Genomic DNA, 25,789 nt, shown 5'->3' on the forward strand with positions numbered 1-25,789 from the left:
GAGTTCGGAATGTTTTAGACCCATTAAAAATGGATGATTGGCTCAGTCTCTGAGCTTCCTAGCAGCTAGGTAAAAAAGGTAAATATAATCAATTGCCTGTTTCTTATCTTTATAGACCATAGGGGGAAAAATGGGCTAAAATAACACAAGGACAGGAAGAAGAATTGTAAACGGTCTGAGTGACTTCCCCTAAAGGACACTCATTGTCTACTCCATCGTGTCACCTGGACAGGGGTTTCCCGTGGCTTCTTCTCTCCAGGGCTATGGGAGGAAGGTGTAGCAGGCATGCGACTGTGGCCTGTGGGTGACCAGCCACTGGGAGGAGCAGGCAGATGACTGCATGACAAAATAATGATGAAAAACGATCTTGACAGGCTAGAGCAATGAGCTGAATCTAACAAGATGAAATTAAACAAGGACAAATGTGAAGTGCTTTTCTTAGGTCAGAAAAAAACCAATGGCATAAACCCAAGATGGAGAAGATATGGCTCACCAGCAGGCATTTAAAAAAAAAAAAAAAAACAACTAAAAACAAAAACAACAAGAAACCACGTTAGAGCTCTTAGCTGAAAAGTCACTAAAAAACAAAACAGCCAAAATAAAAATTTTAGTGCAATTTTGTCTCCTAAACAAGGAGCATAATTGTTCCATTATATTCTGAGATTTTAGTCTACATTGGGAATTAGATTCTGGGCACCCCGTTTTATTTTTGTGGAAGATGAGTATACCCCAGCATTAAAAACAAGTTTGGAAACAGCCAAGTAATCATCAATAATATCCTGTGCCTAACACACAGCTTGCATGTTATTTCTCAGGTTGACTGCTCACTTTAAAATGACTACGCAGGAGAAAAATAAATAAAACAGAAGAAACATATACAACATGGAGTGCATTTGGAAGAAAGTGCCAGAGTGGTTTGTCGACTCTGAACCGCACATTTCTGAAGAGTGGCTGAACAGACAGGGAGATTCAACTTGCGGGGAGAAGGTTCATAATAACTGTCTTCAAATAGCTGAAAGGTTTACAAGAATGCCCAAGGTGAATTTAAGGGCTATAAGGGAGAATAACATTTGTAAAAATCTTCCGTTTTTAAAGTGCCTTCTTTAAAAAAAAAAGAAAAAGAAAGAAAAAGATTTTACCATCACATTAGGTTTGGAAGGTGTTATTGCTTTGTTATTGGTAATATTTCTGTTTTTATACATTAGGATATTTTGGATTAAAAAGGTGAAATGAGGGTTGCCTGGGTGGCTCAGTCGGTTAAGCATCCAACTTCGGCTCAGGTCATGATCTCGTAGCTTGTGAGTTTGAGCCCCGCATCTGGCTCTGTGCTGACAGCTCAGAGCCTGGAGCCTGCTTCGGATTCTGTGTCTCCCTCTCTCTCTGTCCCTCCCCTGCTTGCACTCTGTCTCTGTCTCTCTCTCAAAAATAAATAAACATTGAAAAAAATTTTTTAATGTGAAATGATGTGAGCAAGATCATGCAGCCAGTATGCGGCAGGGCTGAGACACAACCAATTTGCTCAAGCTACAGTGAGACACATTTAAATTCAACAGTACGTGGAAAAATATCTTCCTCTGAGTCATATCTGTACAAAGTACAAATCTCTATATTTCCCCATATATTAATGAAGGGGAATTAATGAAGTAATGAAGTGTATATTAATGAAGTAATGAAAGACAAGTATTTTAAGAACTGGCCATAGTAGTGGCTTTCAAATTTTTTGACCACACTCTCTAGTAGAAAATAAATTTTATGTCACCACCAAGGGCATACACAACCAAGAATAAAATGGAAACAGAAGCTCACACAATAATACTAATAATTCCTGTAAGTGGTGCACTTTGACTTTTCTCTATTTTACTTTTTTAAACTACTGGTCTTTATCCACTAAATCTCCCATCATGTGGAACTCGAAACACTGACGTAGATTTGGTGGGAAAACCAAGAATTCCTTCCAACATTGGGATTCAGTAATTCTGGGTCTCCCCAAGCTGTGTTATATACTTAAAGCAAAAAAAAAAAAAACCAAAACCCAAACCCTAAATTGAAGTGATTTTTTGTTTCCAGTTTATTGCTTTTACTCTTATCCCAGCTCCTTGGGCTTTCTCACTCTTGATTCTATTTCTGGCATTATCTCTCCCCACCTACACTACACCACCTGAAAACTCTTTCTTTTCCCTTTACCTGAGTAATTGATGAAAATATTAAACTGTATAGAAGCAAGAACAGATTGTAACATAAGCAGAGTTGTTCCCACACGGCTGTGTTTATGTACACATACATCCCTCTTCATTTCCAGGAAACAGTCGCACATCCTCTGATCATATTAACAACTACTCTACTTTATTTTTGTCCACAAGGCTGAGAAGTGGTGTTCCACGCGTTAAGACGAAGAGAGGCCGCTACTAGGATAGGGGGTGGTTGGTCCCGAGCATTAAATGAGGTGATGTATGCTGAGCGCTTTAGACAACATGTGGCACGAGGAAACTGCTCAGTAGTTGTTAGCCAGGATGACACTGATGGTGACGGTGAGGACATGACAATTATATTCCTGTAGTTCAGTAGTTTAGAAACTCTGCTGATTAAATATTATGTGGTCTTGAGAAGACTTGTTCAAGCGAATCTGTCCTGCCTTCTAAAAAAAAAAAAAAAAAAAAAAAAAAAATCACCTTTTTTTTCTAAGCCTTGTTCTAATTTTTTGAGTAGTGCAAGGTTTTAACATCTTTACTGGCCTACTGTTCCCCTATCCTTTATTCCTCCTTTATTTAAGCCAGAGCGCGTGTTCATCTCTCATTTCTTGAGTCTCACAGCCTCCTCGCGGCATTTCCAAGGTGTTGTCAGCAAGCTGTCTTGTGCAGCGGCCTCTGCATCGGGCGCCACTGGAGACTTGAGTCAACTTAAGAGGGCCCACAGTCTTCGGTGTTTGTGTGGACTCTGTTTCTCTCCCAGCAAGGTTTTCAGTTTGGAGATTACTCCTTTTGAAGAGCCAAGAAAGGTGGGGCGCCCGGGTGGCTCAGTCGGTTAAGCATCCGACTTCGGTGCAGGTCACGATCTCACCGTTTGTGAGTTCGAGCCCCGCACCTGGCTCTCTGTGCTTCAGATCCTCTGTCTCCCTCTGCCCCTCCCTGGCTTGTGCACGCTCTCTCTCAAAAGAAATAAACATTGAAAAAAAGAATAAAGGAAGGAAATAAGGCCCAATCAGCCTGGTCTCCTAGCCACCTGTTAATGCCATGCTGTCCTCATTAACAAGCGGGCCTGTCATTTCGTTGTTCACTTTATTCTAAAAAGCCTCCTTTCATTTGGGGGTTCGGGCTTCTTGACACATTCAGGTGATGGTTTAAAGTCTCTGGAGCCAGCCTGAGGGGCTTAAATCCCACCCCTGCCCCTTACTAGCTGGGGGATGTTGAGCAAGTTCCTTTTGGTGCTTAGATTTCCCCATTTGCAGAAGGATTAATGTCTTTTTCATGGGGTTGTTGGGAAAAATTAAGAGTTGTAAAGAGCTTAGAACAGCGGCCAGCAGAAAGCCAGCCTTGAATACCTGCTGGCTGTCCCATATTTTTATATGGAACTCTCTGAAGGCGCTGGCCTTTACTTTCTCTTTAGAGTCTGTGTATAGAAGGAGACTTTAGAAACGTTCCTGGGCGCCTGGGTGGCTCAGTCGCTTAGGCGTCCAACTCTTGATCTTGGCTAAGGTCATGACCTCATGGTTCGTGAGATCGAGCCCCGTGCTGGGCTCTGTGCCGACAGCGTGGAGCCGGCTTGGGATTCTCTCTCTGCTCCTCCCCGACTCTGGCGTTCACTCGTGCATGTACACTCTCTCTCTCTCTCGAAATACACTTAAAAAATAAATAAATAAAAGGTTTCTAAATGTCTAGAGTCTCTTCCCACAGGTGACATTTTCTCTGAACTTTTTGACATCTACTTTCATAAAGGCCGGGGGATGTGTCTGACTACATTCAACATTTATTTTATTCCGTGGTACACATACCAGGGTGGCAAAGTCATTTCTCCTCCAATTTCCCATCACTTCCCTGTTGGTGCCTTTCCTCCTTACGGGTCCAGTATCAGCCTTCCCTGGTATGTCTTGTAATTTCTAAGCAATGGAACCATCAGCAGGGCAAGTCAAGATGTGTGAGATGGTCTCTTTGTGGCAGGATGAACCTCCAGCAGATGTTAAGGTCCCCGTTGCACTGTAACTTGCCTCCTTGCCAGTGTTTCAAAACTTTCAAGTAATAATAATACTGATACTGAGTATAATACTGGCCTGATACTGAGGGTGAGAGTATTTCCATCTGGAAGCAAAAATGCTTGCCAAAGACAGAGGTAAATTATTCAAGGACATCAAGATTGAGTTTCTGTGCAGTTATCAGCAGGAAGACAGCAAACTGAGGACCAATGTGCCACACACCTTCAGCCGTTGGAGACAAAACGCCGAAACACAGCCTTACCCTCAGGGAGCTTCCAGTCTACAATGGCTCTAAAGTTAACTTGTCTCCTGTTTCCAATTTAATCTGGGGTAATGTGTCTCTTACTCGACGAGGCAGAGGGGAATCTCTCTTCCTTCACGTTTTGTTAATATCCCCAAAGCACCTAGCTCAGTGATGTTCCTTCCTCCAGCCCTCCGAGGAGTCACTGACTTGGTAGGAGTCCTGCTTCCACTGAAATTCAACAGTGACTTTAACACACCCCCTTCACCTCCACACAGAAGTTTTGAGGAAGGGTCAGCTTGTTAAAATAATAAACTGACATGAATTCAGAATCAGGGCAACTTTGAGAGAAATGATGCCTGTATAATTTGGGAGGGGTGGTGTCCCATAATTTGGGAACTATGGAGTCTGGGATGACTGGTTTCTTTCCCATAAAACAGAAGAAAGATGGGGAAGGAAGAAGAAAACGTGTTGGCTTTGGGGAAGTTTCATTCACTAAAGGAAAATGAATGACAATTAAAAAAGCAAGCTTATTAAAAGTTTGCAATGGTTTTTAATGAAGAGAAGGGTCCTTAAATTGTCTGATTGCTTGATTATTTAACCTGGTTTCCCTTTTGGTTAAAACAACACTTTCATTTCCCTGACCAGGCGAAACCAATCCACGTGGGAAACATTTCTTCTTTTAAAAAGAAAAAAAAATTTTTAGTGTTTTTATTTATTTTTGAGAGAGAGAAAGAGCATGAGCAGGGGAGGGGCAGAGGGAGAGGGAGACACAGAATCCGAAGCAGGCTCCAGGCTCTGAGCTGTCAGCACAGAGCCCGACGTGGGGCTCAAACCCACGAACCGCGATATTATGACCTGAGCCGAAGTTGGACCCTTAACTGACTGAGCCACCCAGGTGCCCCCTGGAGGGAAACATTTCTAACTGGTCAGGGGGGGAAGGTGCCTATTTTCCTTCACCCTCTATTTTAATATTTCTTAACATAGATATTTCTCTTTTCTTCTGAAACAATACGGCATTTTGATCAAGGCCTATTACATCTCGTGACATCCTGGACTTCGTCTTCACAGTTTCCAAAGTGATCAGTTTCAATAAAAGAACTTTAAAAAAATGATTTAAAAAAATTTTTATAATAAACTGAATAATGATAAGAACAGCAACAGTGACGTCCTGAGTAAGCGTATCAAACAAAACATATTTAATGTGAAACACGATGTAACCTCGCTGGATTTTAAGTAAGCCTCACATGTGCTCGGGGTCAGGGCACAGAGGGGTGTCATGGGGTGGTGGGGGTGACGTGTGTGTGCTAAGTACACTTAAGGACAGTGATGGGTTCCAGGGAGGGTGGTCGGGTGGCCTGGAAGGCGTCACTCTTGACACGGCACCAAATTATTTGTCTTCATTAGACACCTGAGCAAATGAGCCTGGGACAAAGGACAACGGATCCAGCCAGAACTGTGCCAGGGAGGGAAGGGTGACTGAGGTCACACACAGCCTGTCGCCATCTCTCTTATGTACGTCCTGCGCCTGACGATGCGGCTTCTAACATGAAGACACAGCGGAGGGCTGCTGGCAAACAGCCTGTCATGTAGTCATTAGGAACAGGGACACTCCAGAGAGAAAAACAAATTCTAAGAGACAGGCATCTCAAGAAAAGCAAGACTCTGCAAACTGCAGACACCAGCCAAGGGGCAGGTTTCACCTGGGCCCGTGTGTAAAGGGCTGCTGGCTGCCTACTGATCTTTCCTGTCATACCTGGGCAAGAGTGACAACAAATCACTGTCAGCCACCCCATCTCTGAATGCAGAGGACGGCAGTCCATGAGCACACCTGGGGACCTTCCTATTTAGATTACCGGGAGGATGAAGAGAAGAGAAAATTGATTTATCGATTCCATGCACGCTGGACGGAATCAACGGACAGGAGTTTGACATTTAAGACCCCGATCAAATAGCAGTGGGAACTGCTACTCTGGTGGCAGCGACTCCCCGAGTGACCCGGGGCAAGTCACTTTACTTCTTTGCTTCGGGGCTCCACGTCTGGAAAAAAGGGGACTGCCCTGTTCAGTGACCACAACGGGAGACTGTGGGGCTCAGCTCAGGTGGCTAATGAAATCCAGGCGGGGCTTGGCCCCCTGGAGGGTGCTCTGCTGCGGCAGTCCCAGCATCTTAGAGATCCGCCAGAGGGTGTGAAGCGAACTCTGCCGCGCTCCAACACGAGGTCCTACTAACAGGCCGTCTGTGAACAAGATGGACGGCACATTCACCCTCTCGGGATAGATTTGTGCTTGTAAATACTTCCAAATACATTGGAAAGGGAGCGCCACACAAACCTAACATACGAAAAGTGGTAAGGGTCAACTGGTGTCAGAGGAGTATACCGCTGTGCCTCTGAAACGGTTTACAGAACCCGGTTCTGATGCACGCGAAAGACTCCAAGCCCATCTCCCCACAGTATGTGGCTTGAGGTAATGCTTACCTGCTCTATGTGAAGGTTGTTCTCACCTTCTGCATTTTTGTTTTAAGTTCAGGAACACGTTAGCTGGGAATTTCTAAGTTGTCCTGCAACCACAAAACCAGAGCCATCTATCCAGACCCAGCTTCTGAAACCATGGAAGGAACCAATCACTAGTTCTCTTTGGAATCTAACGAAGAGGTAGTGAAAGCCCCAGGAACACAGGTTCCTCAGTCGCACTGTTAGCAGACGAAGGATTCTTTTTTCATGAGCAATAAACTTTGACACTATGCAGTTTGGGATTTGGGTATACTTCGTTTCTGTGAGAGAGATTTACAATGCAAAGGGTACAGTTAATATACTGTGATAGTTGATTTCATGTGTCAACTGGGCTAGGCCATGGTACCGAGATATTTGATCAAACATTCTAAATGTTTTTGTGAAGGTGTTTTTTAGATGAGATGCATTTAAATCAGTAGACTTTGAGTAAAGCAGATTACCTTCCATAATGTGGGTGGGTGTCACCCAATTGGCTGAAGACCTTAACAGAAAAGGACTGACCTCCCCCAGAAGGGGAATCTGCCAGCAGACTGTCTCTGGTGCAGCTGTTCTCCAGGTCCCCAGCCTAAAAGCCAACCCTGTGAATTTTGGGTTTGTCAGTCCCCACAATCACATGAGCCAATTCCTTAAAATAACTCTCTTTCTCTGCGTATGTGTATATATCTATACACACACACATCTACATACACAACCTATTAGTTCTGACTCTCTGGAGAATCCTAACACACACACTGTGGTAAATACTGGCATTGCTCACCAACACTTCCGGTTTTCTCTCCTGGATCTGTAAAACAAAAATTACACTTTCCAGGAAACTGAGAGTAAACCACGACCATGTTACTTGCTTTGGCTAACAAGATGGAGGGAAAGTGACGGGGGGGGGGGGGGGGGGGGGGGGGGGGAGGGGTCACCACCGGTGAAAGCATTTAAGAGCCGGTATGATTGCTTATGCCCCTCCCCTGTAGCACCGAACCTCAGTCCCACCGAGATGGTAGAAACAAGAGTCAGAGCCCCCAGGTGACCACGATGAGCGGGAATCCCACCGGCTGGCCCCTGTGGACGTGGAGCATGAGTGAGCATCATTTGTTGTTTCAAACCACCGAGATATGGGGGTTGTTTATGATTGATACACCACTTGGGAAAAAAAAAAAAAAAAGTTGTCCTGGTGATTTGTACTTACTGACTGAACCCTTTCAAGCCCCTGTCAAGAAGTGATAAATTATTGAAGCATAGCATAAAGTGTTTTCTTTTTGGTGTGCACACAGTAAAACCCTGTGAAATGTTCCTGTTCACCTTTCCTCAGTTATTAAAAAATAATTGTTTCCAATTACTCTGATCTTTAAAATAAAGCAAGACTAAATGCCACATATACTTCCCCGGAACTGGCACCACCCCTTTCCTCCCTCCTTCCCTCTCCTGCCCCCCACAACACCCTTCAACCAGGCGATTGTTTGAAATCACACGACTGGCTCCTGGAACAGGAATGCTGTTCAGCTTGGGGAGGGAGAGAGGAGGAAGGCCAATACAACGTCCACACAATTGTCTGGTATTCATTCAACCTCAGTGCCCAGATACATGTGTTGTTCCTAGAGACCGCATAAACTGCTCAGAGAATAAAGCGGGGTTGTGGAAATCTCATTAATAAACTGTGAAAACCCTCTCAGCGGGAGTCACATAATGCAGAGGGGGCCGCCTTGTGCCAAGCAACGTGAATGCTTGGTGCTCTGCTCCTGGACAACATCACACTCCCACACAGCTTGGATCTGAGAGAAAGGCTTCCCAGGAGCCCCTCCCCAGCGGGGGGTGAGGAGAAATTCTCCCCCAATCACGGTGAAGCAACTGGAACCTGAGTAAGTTTACAAACTCCAGGCTTTGCTTTAATGGAAACCACTGCCAGACAGACATATGTACGTGACTGGCTCCTCCCCTGCTGAGCTTCATAAAAATTAGAGAAGGACACTGATGCCAATGCTCCTGAAAGAAGGCGAGAAAACCTAACAAGTCTAACTGCACAGGAGGTGCAAGGTGACTGCAGACAGACCTGGCTTAACTGGGGTGCTTTTTGCTAACTGGAGTTTGGGTCTCCCCCGCAACTCCATTCAGATTCCCACTGCTGTTGCGGATCCCCAGCTCTACTTTCTATCCAGGTGACAGAATCAGAGGCTGAACTTCTGACTTCACAAACCCTTCTCAGCCTCCGACTGAAACCGGAGGCCTTGGTCGAACATTTCCACTCACGCATTTTGTGTGGCAAATCGAAGGCGATGGGCTAAAGAAGGACGTCTCTAAAATGTTTTAATTACCACCGCATGCATCCTTTCATCAGACAAGTAAGTAAAGCAATCAGAGCATATGACACTGCTGCAGCCTTGGGTTAAAATCACGTACAGGGCAACGGCTTTTCTTTCTTTTTTTATTCTTTTGCTTTCTGCACACTGACACAGAGGTAAAAGGAAATGACTGAAACTTAAATAGGAAGGAACGCGTCGCAATTACATTATCACAATTCTGTACATTTCTCTTCCTCGTAGGTCAGTGAAAAATCACCAACTATTATGAAATGGGACAAGTGGAAGTCACAAAGGAACCCCCAAAAATCTCATAAAAAAATATACCCCAGTATGAAAAGTATTGTACTCCTGGCGTCTTCACATCCTTCTCTTCTGTGTACTTATATACAATACTGAAAAGAAAAAATAAATATGTTGAAAAAAACCTGTGCTTAAGTCTCACAACAGCAAGTTCTAAAAGCAAATAGATGTTGGCCTAACATCTCTGCAAATTTAAAGGGAATTTTCATACGACACGAAAAAGTCTAGGACGACTGAAAAACTAGTTTCATGAATCTAGACGCACGTCTGATGTCTTACAGGCCTGTGTTCTAGTGCTGGCTGTACATGTGACTACAAACTGAGACCAGGAGGACGAAACAGAAGGGATGTGAAAATCCCTGGAATCTAAGAATGTTTTATAATTGCAGATTTATTATGCTTGTAGGAAAGCAAATCAGTAAACCCACCAGGGGAGACTTCAGATTAACAATAAAAACCATTTCCATCCATCTCGCCAATAAAAACTCTAAACTTGCTGTTTACTATTCTTTAATTACAACGCGATAAACAAGGGCTGAGGAGTTTTTGTGGGGTTTTTTTTGTTTGTTTTGCTTCTGTTCTTGTTTTTAAAATACTACAAGTTTTATTCTGAGTTCCCTTTTAAAATATCAACCTTTGGTGTTACCCAAAGTTTTGCTCACCTAGTCCTCTTGTGAACACCCAAACTGGACCCTTCAGGGTATGTGGTAGTCCATGAGAACAAGACGAAATGTGAGAACTAGGGGGACTCTGGTCAGGCTTTCGCCGGAGGCGTTCTTCCCACCCCCTACCCCCCTGCCTACTGAGACTCCGACACGGCTCTTCAAAGCGACATTAAAAGGCATTTTGACCAAAGAACGTAGCACAAATTAAACAAGTAAGTCGGGATCCTCTTTAAGAGACAAAGATGTAAATCTGGGGGGGCTAAAGAGAACTACTGCTGATTACATAGTGGAAAAAGTTACATGAAGGGAATCATCAGAATGACAGCAAAAACACGCCTGGGAAACTGGACAAGCGCTAGATGTGGTGTGCATGTGACAGGATCTAGCCTGTCACCACTCACAGGTGGCTACTGCTCTCAGCTGTCTGGAGATGGGCAGAGAGCATAACATTTCTAGTAAATGGAGGGAGTAAAATAAGAATAATACAAAAAAAACAGAGAGGAAATTTTCCATGTTGGGAAGACTAAAAAGCCAGCAAAAGATGTAAAAAAAAAGAGAGGATGTGAGAAAATGTGGTACTGTAAGAACAGGAGACAGAACACCTACAATAAGTCAGGATGCTTAGTTCAGAGCAGAGATACAGCTGGAAAGGCGGATGAAGAAATTACCCAGAACCAAAGAATGCACGTCCATAAAAAACCTGAACTCCATTTGAGGGATGGGACCAAAGAGTGGGGATGGGTCGAAGGGCAGTTACCACAGTTTTGATGTCTCTCCCTTCCCCCTGAGAAACTCAAATACGACTCTAATGATAACTGTTTAAAACAAGGTACTTAAAAGTAACTGTAATAATCATAGCAATATACTAGCAGAGTAACTTTAGAACCCTATTTCCTATTTTGTCTTTTTTTTTTTTTTTTTTTTTTTTTTTGCCAAACTAAAGGATGCAAACCTCCACAACAGGCATTTGAATGTTTAAGACAGAAAAGGACACACAGGACAAGCTGACTGCCAAATGATGCAAACCAAAGACAGCGGGGAAACAGGGGCCATCGTTTTGGCTCCAACTGCCACTGTGAGAGGCGGTGTTGGGGGAATATAATCAACTGTATTCAAAAGTACCCGGTTCTGGGTCAGTATACTAATGCCCCTCGGTTCTTCATTAGCAAAGAGAGGGAAGGTGAGAATGCCTATTCTAAAACTCCAGGAGGCGTCTTAAAAAAAATGGTCACAATGAAGATCCAAGATATAAGAAGTTAAAAATTAACAAGGCAAAACTAAAACTAAACTTTTGAATTATGTAGAAAATCTGCTGGGGATCCTGATTATAAACAAAAAGGCTTATTTTGGGTGTTACACAACTGTACAGTGAGAGAACATTACCATTGTTTCCACGGATAAATGCATCCCCGTACTTATTCTTCAGCTGTCCATTTACATATTCTTCCGTCTGCTCCAAGGCTATATTCATGTAGCCATCCAGGCAAGCCAGGACCCCTGGAGGCAGATTTAGTCAAAGAGAAGATACTTAAAGCAAGTCAGAGTTGAAAATTACAGGGTATACCTTAGAGCTGACAATCTCTTTATTTGTTAGCTCTTACATGCTTAATATAAAAATTCACACTGTAAATAAAACTCGGATCGGTTCATTCTGTGCCACTGTGAAGGAAGGCTAAGAAGCATACAGTGTGAAAGCAGTCATATACCCACTGCTAAGAGGGAAAACATCAAACTGTCACTTCCTTTGTGGTATGTGTGATAACAACAGCAAGTTCTAAAGCCTTCCCAAAAATAACAGAACAAGCATGTTCCAAATAAGACACCATCCTTTGAAAGCTAAAATCAGGAGTGGGCAATTATGCAGGAACAAATGACCACTGGCCAAGACTCCTCGCTTCCAGTGGCATTTCTTACTTCAGCCACTAAGTGAAATATGGGTCTGGCAGATTTATTGCATTCTTTCGCAACATCTACTGCAGCAGATGAATGTACTCCAGGGTTAAGAGGAAGTCTCCACAATCTGTTAAAATAATAGAAGAAGAGACAGCAGGTGCTCCTGAAGGCACATCTTAAAGCTGTGACTCACAGTGAAGAGCAGCTTGAGAAGAGAGGGCAACATATTGCATTATAACACATCCCTTTCTGTTTTGTCACAGTTAGAATATTTTCAAATCCAGACTAATATAGAAATAGTGGCCCAAGACGTTCTGAGGAGCTTTTAAGGAAAAACTGTTTGAGTGAATGTTTTTAATTGTGTTAAAATGGCATAAATTGTGCAAAACTTGCCCTGATATATATATATATATATATATATATATACACACATACATATATGTGTGTATATATATATATATACACACATATATATGTGTGTGTATATATATATGTGTGTGTGTGTGTGTGTGTGTGTATATATATATATATATATATATATATATATATATATATATAAATAAAATCAGGGCAAGTTGTTTGTTTGTTTTGTTTTTTGTTTTTTCCAAAAGGTGAAAATATATAAGCCTCTAAGTCCAGGTCTTTAACTTAAAGTGGTATTTTCTAGAAAAAAAAAATTAAGTGAAAACAAACAGTACAAACTTGATTCAATTAGTCAAGTCAATGGCTTCATTTGGCCTCCACTTCGTTAATATGCTCCTCACTCTGCCTCTGCCCCCATTTTCCTCTAAACAAAAAGTTTCTTTTCCCAATTGTGTGTGTCATGAGAACACAAGACGTTAACCTAACGGAATTCTGCTAGAAGCTGCACACTTTCAGAGAAACAGAATAGATTATGGACAATTACTAACAATTATTTCCTATCAAAAGAAAGTTTAGGATGTAACTTTGTAGTTTATTTCCTGCTGTATCATTCTACATCAAAACCATAATCCTAAACGGGCAGGAAACTTCTGAAACATGATATGCAAATCTATTTTAAACTTAACTAAAGGCATTCCAAAATGAAATATTCACTAATAAAAATATCCCTTCTCCTGGCAAAGGTTGTTTTACGAAAAAGATTCCAGGAGGTTGTAATTGTAACCCCCTCCCTTCTCTAAGGGATAAACTACTATGAATAACAGAAGAAACAAAGTTTTCTTTAAACTTCAAGAGAAATTGTTACAGAGAGCTGGGTTTTTTAATTCAATCATTATGGTTACTAGCCATGTGAAAGGCGTTCAGCTTCACTAGTAAACAAAGAAACAGAAACAAAATGAAACTATTACTTGTTGCCAATTAGAATGGAAAAGTTGAAAACAAGGCTAATACAAGGGTTGGTGAGAACACAGAGAAGAATAAACCCATCTGCCCCGACTAGAGGGCCACTTGGCAAGCTCATTAACACAGAAATCCTAGCCCAGAGGATTTCTTCTAAAGAAATACTTGGACAAGTGTTCAAAATACATGTCAAAGAAGCGGAGTTGTTTACTTAAAATAGCAAAAACTCGGTAAATACCTACATGTCCATTAACAGGAAACTAGTTAAAAACAAAAACAAAGTGGTGGTACATCCACACAAGGTACTCCTATGCAGCATTAAACATTATGTAGTGTCAGAGAACTGATTGCATTGTTTTTAATGTAAAAAAAGAAAATAAGGGCGTATGTACAGATCATTCCATTTATATAAAATTATGCTTATATGGACACAGGTCCCAATTGGTAAGCCTGATTATCTCAATGGAAAATTTGGAGCGACTGCTTTCTTCTATATACTTTTCTTCATTATTTGCTTTGAACTTGCCTAAAAAAAAAAAAAAAAAGAAAAAAAGAAAAAAGGAAAAACACATATATTACCTTTACAAATTCAAAAAATTTCCCTAATGAGGATAGAGAAAAAAAAGTCAGGCTAGGCTGGCTAATCTCCCCAATGAAGTGGATTCTGAGAAGATATTGAACATAACGTCCCTACCCTAAACGACTGGCAAATATGTTCAAATCTCTAGAAGTCTGGTATCTCCTTTGGGCTCATCAAAAGTTTATGGGTGTAAAGCGGTACATAGAGACTTTCTATCTCAGTATTCAGTATAAATCCATTAGTTCTACTACAAAAATCAAACTAAACTGGAGGTATGTTGTTGACATCAAGAAACTAAAGCCGTACAAAAACAGTAGAGTAATTTCTTAACAAGGCTTTTAAGTTAAGCTTGAGTTGGGAGTCCTAGCTCCTCCCTTACTAGATGGGGATAAACAGGTATCTCAAAGGATTTACGTGAAGATAAATTGGAAATTGAAATGATTAGCACACAATGGACACACAGTAAGTTCTCAGTAATATTAAATTTGCATGTGTGGAAAGAGGAAAAAATTCAAGATTACTATCATCATTCAGAAAAGAGACAAAAGGCTTTACTCTGCTAATGAATTCATTATCTGCACCCGTGAAATATTCCAGGTAATTAAACATACTTAAATTTTGGAAGATTAGGAATTTAGTAACTTTTAAAAATGGCATGTGAGGGGCGCCTGGGTGGCTCAGTCGGTTAAGCGTCCAACTTCGGCTCAGGTCATGATCTCACGGTCCGTGAGTTCGAGCCCCGCGTCGGGCTCTGTGCAGACAGCTCAGAGCCTGGAGCCCACTTCAGATTCTGTGTCTCCCTCTCTCTCTGACCCTCCCCTGTTCATGCTCTGTCTCTCTCTGTCTCAATAATAAATAAACATTAAACAAAAAAAATTTAAAAAAAAAATGGCATGTGTGATACCATTTTTCCCCCACAAAGTTAATTTCAGTAGTGTCACAGCCTCTTAAAAAGAGCATTCTCTAAAAGAAAAGAAAGGTGTATCTGGAGTCCACGCATATTGTAAGAGTGGGAAGTTCATGTTGTAAAATGATACTGTCTAAACAGCTGCTTGTCATTCGTGACTACTTTGGCAAAAATGAATGCTGCTGGGCTAAGGTGTTCTTCTGTACCTGGTTATTTATGCCCCAGGTGACTGAGAACCCTGGCTCTTACCAGGAAGCTTAGGCACACACAGTCTCAAAGCACAGACAGGAGACAGCAGTCACACAAATCACAGCGGAAGTCAGAAGCACACACTCTGCTACCTGCACTGTCTCCAAAAGGAACCATCTCAGGGGTAGAAAAGAAATAGGCATAAAAACTACGGAGAACCCATACTTTTTTGGTCTTCTGGATATGTTTAAGACATTAATAAAAACCAGTTAAGTCATATTTACTTATTTAGTTGCACCAGTGAGGATGAAGCATGAAAACACTACCTCGATAATCCACTCCAGAATTCAATTTTACCACAACTGGTCGTCCAATGATTTGCTTTAAGAAGTCACTCGGGGTTTGTTTCCGTAGACTCATTTTAACAATCCTGATCAAGAATCTGAAAGGGGGTAATAAAAGTGAAGGCAAAAGTTAATTATTCAACAACAACAACAAAAAGCCTGGAAACCTTTAACGTATCTGTAGGAAGTCAAGTATCAAAGGACCACAGATGAAGACTCAACATCATTCACTACTGCTATCACAACAGGGCAGCTGACATGTTTCCAGTATGTACAGCGAAATACTAAATGAATGCATTATCTCACTCAGGTAACCCACAGCGACCCTATGACACAGCTTCACCACAGCCCCCTGTGTGAATAGAGCCCCTATTCTTAATCGTTTGTCACTACTGTCTCACACACTGTCAGTATATGCATTGCAGCCACGGCCACCTCCATCATTTGCTGAATGCTTTCTCTATGCTGAGCACTCTAAGATCCTTATAACCACTATCGCATTTGATCTTTGTAGGAACCATGGGAAGAATGTCTTAATACCTCCATTTTGCTAATGAAAATAACAGCTCAAAAAGTTGGAATAATTTGCCCCCCAAATGTGATGGAAGCAACATTCAAGCTCAAATCAGTCATATTTTAAAGTCTATGTTATATGATGTAGACATATTTACAAACGACTGATGCCAAAACAGCGTTTCTCAAAATAATTATAATCATAATTGAGAGCTAGTATTTGAGTGTACTGTATGTCAGCACTTACCTAAGCGCTTTTATGTATTAATCCATTTAAACCTCACTACCTTATGGGGCAGGTTTTGTTTTTAATCTTCATTTTACAGATGAAGAAAAAGACACAGAGGTCCTACTCTGGCACATGGCCAGTAAGTGGATGACCAGCTCATGCTCTTAATCATAACCTTATATAGCCTCCTGAAAGTTGCTAATGCAGCCAGAGATTTTGATTTCCTCTATTATAATAAAGATATATACTCTATGTAATTATCTTTTAATTTTTATTTTAATCACCTGGTGCTCATCACAAGAGTATTCCTTAATCCCCATCATTTATTTCACCCATCCCCCCCACCCACCTCCCCTCTGGTAACCGTCCGTTCTCTACAGTTAAGAGTCTGTTTCTTGGTTTGTCTCTCTCTTCTTTTCCCTTTGTTTGTTTTGTTTCTTAAATTCTACATATGAGAGAAATCATATGGTATTTGTCTTTCTCCAACTGGCTTATTTCACTTTTGCATCACTAATACTCCCTAGCTCCATCCATGTCATTACAAATGGCAAGATTTCATTCTTTTTATAGCTGAATGATATTCCACTGTATATATACACCACTTCTTCTTTATCCATTCATCAGCTGATGGACACTTGGGCTGCTTCCAAAATTTGGCTATTGTAAATAATGCTGCTATAAATAAAATCTGGGGTGCATGTATCCCTTTGAATTAATGTTTTCATATTCTTTGGTACATGCTTTCATAGGGTAGTTCAATTTTTAACTTTCGAGGAACCCCCATACTGTTTTCCAGAGTGGCTGTACCAGTTTGCATTCCCATCAAAAGCGCAATAGGGTTCCTTTTTCTCCACATCCTTGCCAACACCTGCTGTTTCTAGCACTGTGGATTTTAGTCATTCTGATAGGTGTGACATGATTATCTCATTGTGGTTTTGATTTGCATTTCCTTGATGATCAGTGATGAGCACCTTTTCATGTGTCTGTTGGCCAGCTGTATGTCTTCTTGGGAGAAATGCCTGTTCATGTCTTCTGCCCATTTTTTAATTGGATTACTTGTTTTTTGGGTGTTGAGTTTTAGAAGTTTTTTTATGTATATTTTGGATACTAAACCCTTTATCAGATATGTCTCTTGCAAGTATCTTCTCCCATTCCATACGTTGCCTTTTAGTAAGAAAAAGTCTTATTCAAGAATAGGACTCTGAAATACAGAGTATTATATACCCAGATCAAACATACATAATTGCCAAAGACTCCTTTCAAAACTCATCTTGTTATATAACAGTTATCTGGCCCAAAATATTCTGGTAAACCAATGTAACAAAACTGTGGTTACTTAAGCAAAAACTGATAGCAAAAGGAATTTGAAAATTAATTTTTCTGTTTCAGTCAAATGAAGCTATTCTTTAGTAGCCATATAGTATTGACACTTAAAAATCAGTATGGATACAATATTTGAAGGATTCTGCTCAAAAACTCAAATTGTTTTCAATCAACATTTTCGTAACACATTCTTCCAGAAACAGCCCAGCTTATTTCACTCCAAATCTGTTCACTCAATGACCTGAATTCAGGGTTAGGAACATTGTTTGCAGATCTTCTCAAAGTGAATCTGTGCTGGCTCAGCAGTTTGGGTAAGGTAGAATGCTAGGTTGTCGGCTTTTCATTTCTTCAACAAACACGTGTCTGTCTGCACATATTTTCAAAGAAATTCACAAACACCTCATTCACACAGGTTCTGACCTTAAAAAACTTAGAATCTAGAAGAATTTAAACTCTTGTTCAAAGAGTGTGAGTAAACAAAGGGAGTATAATTTCAGTAAAATAATTTTCTGTAACCATGAAAAGTCAACATCCTAAGTTAAACAAAAGAAAATGCAAATTTCACAAAGTATTCTTGAATTTGGAGCTGTTATTTGGACCATTCCCTACTCCATCTCCCCAAGACTTGAAAGACTTTAAAAATGTGATCAGCTAATTATTTTACTCAGGAAATTTTAATTTAACTTTTCCACTGGATTGCCAGTTTATTTTTGTAGCTACAGTCTCAATAGATAAGTGGAATTACAACTGCTATTCAGTACAATCACTATTCATTCAAGACTCAGACCACACAACAATTTTATGTTGTTTTGAACACAAGAAAAAATATTACAAAGTAAACCTTGTAACAGATTCAGTACTCTTGACGGGTTTAGTAAAAACAAACTAATCTTCCCATTCGTCTATAAACTGCCTCATTTATGTCCTGAACACGTGCTGTTTTGTGGTTGAACAGGCCAGAGAGACTATTAACCCCAAAGGCCTGATAGAGACTCAACTCATGAGTCAGGCTCATTTCCTATTAGATGGGAAATCCCATTATGGCACTTTCTAGGTACAAGACTTGAGATGAAACTAGCTGTTTATCTTGTGTTAAAAAAAAAACACTAGAATGCATTGTCACGTGAAAATCTAGTTGACAGGAATATTATTAACTACCTTGTCCAAAGTTAAGTTAATGACAGAAAAAAAAAGACCACAAACCTCGACAACTGCTGGTATTAATTATTTTAAAAATGTTACTCATCTTCTTTCTTCACCTTTTTAAAGAGCATAGATAATATCCTTCTAAGCTCATCAAAGATCACACCTCTGCCATTAAGCCACATTTTTACTCCCATTAACATCAATCTCTTCCTGAAGGCATTCAACACTTCTAACTTTTGTACAGCGCCTAAGTGAGCGCCCAAGTGTCAGGCGCAGAGGCTGAGGGTGTGAGACTAATGAGACACACATAGCCTTGGGCCCTCAGACTTTGCGCTCCAGAGCTGGCACAAGGACAGGCCAATGGAGAACTTTTTAAAAAAGTTGTAATGTATTTGGACAGAATTGTGCAGGGAGCAGCACACAGAGAAGCTCGCTTAGCGCAGGCTTGGTGGGTCAAAGGATTCCTGGGGGAGACATCTGAACTGAGTGGGAAGGAAAAGGAGTCCACTGGCTGAAAGGACAGAAATCTTGGCAAAGGCAGCAGACTGTGTGTTTGGGTTTGAGGAGAAAATGCTACACAGGCAAGGAAGACAAAATGTAGCTGCAGAAGGGTGAAGGGCCACATTTCTGGCAGGCAGGGCAAGTCAGGCTAAAAGAGCTTGGGCTCCAGCCGCTAAGTCAGTTTCCTAAACATCAATCAATTGGCTCACTTCGGGATTCTGATTCGGCGGGTGCGGGAAAGAACCCTGGAACCGGTTTGCACATGCCCAGCAGACCCTTCTGAACCGGCAAGTATGGGGAATACTGTGTCAGTGGAGGGGAACACGAGGGGCTTCTAAGGAGAGACTCACATGAGCTCCACCTGCTACCTTCCACAGCAGAGTGGAGGTGACCAGCTCACTTAGTTCTGGCAGGATGAGTTTCCCATTTGGTTGGGATTTGATATCATCTGTCACTACTCTCTTTTATATTCTCTACTTTTTTATATACAAGTCCTTTCTCCCTCAAAAGACTGTGAGCCACATGAAAGGAAAGACTAATACCAAGCTTTGCATTTATTCTCCAGGACATCTTCGTTCTGCAGAATCTCTTGGAAAAAAAACAAACAAACATTTTAAAAGTTTTTTGAAAAGAGGGTGGTTGCTTCAAACACATTTTATCCATCACTTTAGGAGGCCACGTCTTTTACATTCATCTTCATTAGGCTTCCTGGGTACTCCCTGTTACTTAATGACTGGCCCATAAATCCATTTTGTGTGAGTAAATTGGTCTCAACATCACAATTTTTCCCATCACTTGGCTCACGTAATTTTAAGTGTTCATCTTTTAAATTGGTTACGGCAGAAGGAACAGTTCTGACCATTTCTGAAGTGAGAGAAAAGCCTCTTGAACCATAAACACATAAGAAGAAAAAGGCCTCCTTTCTGCAGGGGTCACCTTGATAAAACTTCTCCCTTCAAAATTAAAGCCATAATCACCTCTATGGCTCTCTCCCTCCCCTGCCTCCTACTCAGGCTTGTTTTAAATGACCTATTTTCAGAAATGGCTATTAAGTCAAAGGCTGTATATTTTCTGCCAGAAGCTACTGAGATGAGAGGTCCAGTATAAGAACATCTGCAAACTGCCCTGCAGAGACTTTTTTCTTTTTTTTTTTTTTTTTGGTAAAAGAATGGGGGGAAAAAAAACAAATTTTATTCATCCAACTATGTATGTTAGATTCACAAGCAATTCACACAGTAACCCTGCAAGGTGGTAAGCAGAAGTAAGGCTTTTGGTCCCAAAGCCTAAGCCCTTTCAAAGCTGCCCTTTTGAATATGTCTAGATTCTCCTGCTAAGCCTGGAGCATGGCCACAGACGTGCATGGAGATGTAAGTGGAGATCTGGGTGGAGACTAGGAGCACTGGAGGGAAAATGCCTCAAGTGACAAATAGCCTGTGAAGAAATACAATGGTCAAAGGTTCAGAAGGAGATCTGATGTGATTTCAAGAGTTGCGTTATTGAGCAGATGATTTGCAGATTTGCAAACCATGCAAATCCTGGTTTCTTGGCAATGTTCACTAGTAAACTTTCACCTATTTATAGCACACTGACAGCTTCGGGTGAAAAAAATGTGAAAAGTAAAAAAATAAATAAATAAAAAATCACAATGAAACACAACATGACAACCCAAGTAAACACACACAGCCCTGGACGGAGAGGGCATCAGACACGGAGAGCCGCTCCCTAAACATCTCCCTTTTGAGACAGGGGCATACCTGGCCCCCTTCTGAAGGCTTCATACCAATCCCTCCTCCCCACACCCCTCTCATGTGAGCCAGGAACCTCAGCCCTCAGGGTACCACTTTCCACTTCTCAGGCCGTTCTGTAGTCTTCCTGTTGACCAGTCTCCCACGGTAGGTTCTAAGCTTCTCAGAGGCAGGGAAAATAGTATCCCTGGTTCGTAAGCTCACTAGCCAAGCCTGTGGGGGGCATTTAATGTCAGTGCCAAGGAAAATCCCTGTCTCTTTCTCCCTGACCCACAAACTACGGTTATAGTAACTAGCATGGTATCATCTGTGCACTTAAATAGCTACAGCACAGTAATAACTCTATTACTGACCATCAAATAAAAGAAGAATGAAGAAAACTGAAATGTTTCTGTGTTACGTAAGAACCAACTGCATGGAGTCAACAGAGATGCTTGTTAAAATACAGATTCCTGAAGCCTGCTGCTAATCAGACTCCCCGAGCAAGGGGCACTGTCAGATTTTTATAAAGTTCCCCAAGTAATTCCTGTAAGCAAGTGGGGATATTGGGAAATGTCTGGAGACATTCTGGAGAAGGGTGGTGCTATTGATATCTAGTAGATGGAGGCCAGGGGCGTTGCTTCACGTTCTACAAACCATAAGATAGCCCTCCACAACAAAGGATTATTTGGCCCAAAATGTCAACTGGTCTTAAAGCAACAAAGAATTTTAAAAAACCTTCAAGGTATAATAAATGAGAACAGCTCAATTCTAACCAGATAATAGACTACAAAATACAACTTATTAGATCCTTTATTCTGACATAAAGAGAATCTGAAAACAACTGTCAAAAGTCTTGGGGGCACCTGGGTGACTCAGGTCATGATCCCACAGTCTGTGAGTTCGAGCCGCACATCAGACTTGCTGCTGTCAGCACAGAGCCTGCTTTGGATCCTCTGTCCCTCTCTCTCTTCTCTGCCCACCGCCCCCCCCCCCCACTTGTGTGCTCTCTCTCTCTCTCTCGCTTGCTCTCTCTAAGATGAATAAACATTAAAAAAAAAATTAAAAAGTAAATCTTGAAGGGGCTGCCATTATAAATAATGGATTTCTAATCCCGGTCATGAAAATGGTCAATTTCCCATTTTTCAGTATTACAGTTCCCTCAGATGATTAAGTCTTTGTTCTTTGGCACAATTCTCAAAGGATAGAATAATCCAAGTGATGTAAACCTTTTTTTTAAATTCTCATACCAAATATGCCACAGTCTAGTGAGAGACCACCCAATGCAGGATAAGGAGTACTCACTTGGGAGACTAATCCCAGCTCTGCTACTTAATTTAGCTGTATGCCTTGGATAACTCCTCATTTCACCTCTCAAGGCCCCAGGCTCCTCATCTGCAAAATAAGGAAGTTATGCTAGATGATCACTTAAGAGATCATCTTGCTCTAACACTCAGTCCAGCCTATGCTGACTTCTGCTCCAATAATACATTTACACACACACACACCAAATAACCCTCTTAGACTCCTGCACAAAATTCAAGCAATTGGAATTGTGAAATACCACCACAAAAGAGACAGAGAGAGAGAGGCTGATGTATTAGAACTGTATTATGAGCTATCACTCTTTTGGTGAAAACAGGCATTATCATACATGAATGATGTAAACTACTAAAACTTTTCTGAAAAACAATTTGGCAAAGGGTATGAAGATCTAAAAAGACCTTAGTAGAACACAGCATCTATTGTAATAATTTCACTTCTCAGAATCTAGTCCAAGCAAATAATCTGAAATACAGTTTTTTTTGTTTTTTTAAGTTTAACAAAGTATTCCCTGGGATGCTAAAGTGAAGCAAAGGGGTGCCTGGGTGGTTCAGCCGGTTAAGCGCTCAACTTCGGCTCAGGTCATGATGGAGGGTTTGAGCCCCAAGTCAGGCTCTGTGCTGACAGCTCAGAGCCTGGAGCCTGCTTCGGATTCTGTGTCTCCCTCTCTCTCTCTGCCCCTCCCCGGCTCACACTCTGTCTCTTCCTCTCAAAAATAAATAAACATTAAAAAAAATGTTTTTAAGTGAAGCAAAACTTCTCAAACACCCTAAACGCCTCACAGTCAGGCAATGGCTGCATTTATGGGCCCTACACAACGGCAGAATAGGCAGCCAATCAAAAGATAGAAAATTAGAAGTTTTTAGAAAGAACTTTTAAATGAAAGTGGACGACTGTATATACTGTTAATTGATAAAATAGGGAGTCTAAGCTCGAATAGAAAGTAGTACATACAAGAGTAAAATACACAAATAAATGGCAGGCGGAAAGGTTTCAGTGAATCTTACTTCCTTTACCATATTCTTATGTGTTTTCAATTTTTCAATAATCCTGTATTACTAAGGCGTGGGTGGCACACTAAGTCACTACTACCAACCTTATCTGCATTCGCCTAATTCTAGACACTCTAAAAATACCTGCTATGAGCGAGCGCGCGCACACCTATACACAAAAGTCCTGGTGATAGGACTTAACACCGTACAACTGTGGACATCCGAAACCTGAGGACTGGGTAAGACGGACTGGGTAAGGTGGGCTGGTCCAGCTCTCAATTCCTGGGTGTCAGCGGAACCATCCCGACGTGGTCGGTGTAGCGCTGGGAACCGAGCGAAGCCTGCCCGTGTATTCCGGGCCCGCTTTCTCGCCCAATCCGCAGGCTAATGTCGGGGTTCCCTCGGGAACTTCTACACCAGGATTGGTCTCGGAAGCCAACTCGGTGGGGCCAGGCAGCTACCGTTCATCCCCGCGTGGTCTAGACGCCCCCCGGAGGGGTGCCGGGGGCGGGGGTGCGGGGGTCTCAGGGCCGGCGACCACAGACCTCCTGACTTCCTGGCCTTTCCAGGAGTGGAGGAGACCGTGAGCGCGGCATCGTGCGGGCACCCGCCATCCGCAGGCCCCGAAATCCACGCTCCGTCCTAGCCAAGATCCGGGATGCTACTCTCCAAACCCGCCCGGAGCGAACGAACCCTGGGGCCTCGAACCGCCCGCACAGCCTCCTGGCTCACCTGGTGGCCGGGATCCAAACTTCCTCTCCAGCAGCGCCACTAGCTTGCCTCCACGGACCACCCGGGTGAAACCGAAAGTGAAACTGCGGCCGCAGGTGGCACTTTTCTGGGGAACAGAGTGCTGCCTTTCTTGGCTACGGCAGCCCGCGAGGACCGAAAAGGCAGGACTTCGCCGGAACGCGCAAATCCAAGAATCTTTTGCCTAAAGGCGAGGTTGGTGCTTTGGAGGTCAAAGTAGAAAGCGCTGGTGCTCCCTCTTGTAACAGAAAGCAAACACCCTTAAAAAGGGAAAACTGGAAGTGATCTTTCAGCCAGGATTTCTTTTAGGCAGAAATGCAAGAAATAGTTTGAAGTCATACTAAACTGAGTATTACTGCTAGCGTAATGACTACGCGTACCCAGAAAGGTCCTTAATTAAGTTAATGCAAATGAATAAATAAAACAGGCAGCCTCAAATCTTTAAATCCACTTTTGGGTTTTTAATTTTTTTTTTAACATTTATTTATTTTTGAGACAGAGAGAGACAGAGCATGAATGGGGGAAGGGTCAGAGAGAGAGAGAGGGAGACACAGAATCTGAAACAGGCTCCAGGCTCTGCACTGTCAGCACAGAGCCGGAGGCGGGGCTCGAACTCACGGACCACGGACCGCGAAATCATGACCTGAGCCAAAGTCGGCCGCTTAACGACTCAGCCACCCAGGCTCCCCCACTTTTGGGTTTTGATTAAGTGTGTGAAGATGAAGTCATTATTAGCAAAAGATTGTTTCCATGGCAACGTTAATTGCCACAAAAAGAATCGAAATCACTAAAGTAACTCCGTATTATAATGGCATAAATTGTGTTACATTACAATCTAGTTCTAATTGGAAATGGTGTGCAGACACTATTTAAGTGCTACTATGGGAACTTGGTTTGGAATTTTGCATGAATTCTCAATATTCTTGCTATTAATGGAAAGGGCGAAGAAAAAGAAAACTGTTATACCAAGACTTGATTCCTTTTTTCCTTACGTCCATGCCCTCATCAGCTGAAAACTAATACTTTAATTCTATAAACAACAACAACAACAACAACAAAAAACCTGTCTCTTTAAAAAGATTCTTGAGGGGCGCCTGGGTGGCTCAGTCGGTTGAGCGTCCGACTTCGGCTCAGGTCATGATCTCACGGTCCGTGAGTTCGAGCCCCGCGTCGGGCTCTGTGCTGACAGCTCGGAGCCTGGAGCCTGTTTCAGATTCTGTGTCTCCCTCTCTCTCTGCCCCTCCCCCGCTCATGCTCTCTCTCTCTCTCTCTCTCTCTCTCTCTCTCTCTCTCTGTCAAAAATAAACAAAAACATTAAAAAAAAAAAAAAAAAAAAAAAAGATTCTTGATTAACCCTGTTAAGTGTTATCGATCTAAGATGCAGAATTTTTTCCTATGATAAAAATGAGTTTCCCCTCTTGTAAATATCTCCTAGTTAAAGAGATAGGTTCTTTGACAGAGAACAACTGGTGTGATTTGATGGAAAAAAGAGATTTCCTTAGGGGTGCTTGGGTGGCTCAGTCAGTTAAACATCAGACTTGGACTCAGGTCATGATCGAGGAGTCTGGGGGTTTGAGCCTGTCCTCAGGCTCTGTCTGTGCTGACAGCTCAGAGCTCCAAGCTTGGCACTCGGCACTGGGAGCCTGGAGCCTGCTTCGGATTCTGTGTCTCCCTGTCTTTCTGGCCCTCCCCAGCTTGTGCTTGCTCTCTCTCTCTCTCTTTCTCTCTCTCAAAAATAAATAAACATTTAAAAAGAAAGATTTCCTTATAATCCTTCTCTAAAAGCTCTCTTTGGGTAAAAACCAAGCATTACAGATTCATTGAAAAGGCTGTATTTGAAGTTGTTACAGTATA

The 25,789-nt window shown here is 42.0% G+C and overlaps 1 protein-coding gene across 2 annotated transcripts; it reads right to left on the reverse strand.

The window, feature by feature from the left end:
• Positions 1–9,339: 9,339 nt before the first annotated feature.
• Positions 9,340–24,047, reverse strand: LSM6 (LSM6 homolog, U6 small nuclear RNA and mRNA degradation associated). Of its 2 annotated transcripts, XM_045466447.1 has the most exons (5): positions 23,918–24,044; positions 22,176–22,265; positions 15,417–15,532; positions 11,582–11,695; positions 9,340–9,625 (listed from the first exon to the last, which is right to left on the reverse strand). In XM_045466447.1, the coding sequence occupies exons 3-5, from the start codon at positions 15,508–15,510 to the stop codon at positions 9,591–9,593; spliced, it is 243 nt and encodes an 80-aa protein (XP_045322403.1). In that variant the 5' UTR covers positions 15,511–15,532; positions 22,176–22,265; positions 23,918–24,044; the 3' UTR covers positions 9,340–9,590. The 2 variants fall into 2 exon arrangements, with proteins under 2 accessions (XP_045322403.1, XP_045322407.1); XM_045466451.1 differs by lacking the exon at positions 22,176–22,265 and having other exon boundaries at positions 23,918–24,047.
• Positions 24,048–25,789: the final 1,742 nt, after the last annotated feature.

This window comes from Leopardus geoffroyi, chromosome B1 (assembly GCF_018350155.1).
Source record: "Leopardus geoffroyi isolate Oge1 chromosome B1, O.geoffroyi_Oge1_pat1.0, whole genome shotgun sequence".
NCBI classification, from domain to species: domain Eukaryota; kingdom Metazoa; phylum Chordata; class Mammalia; order Carnivora; family Felidae; genus Leopardus; species Leopardus geoffroyi.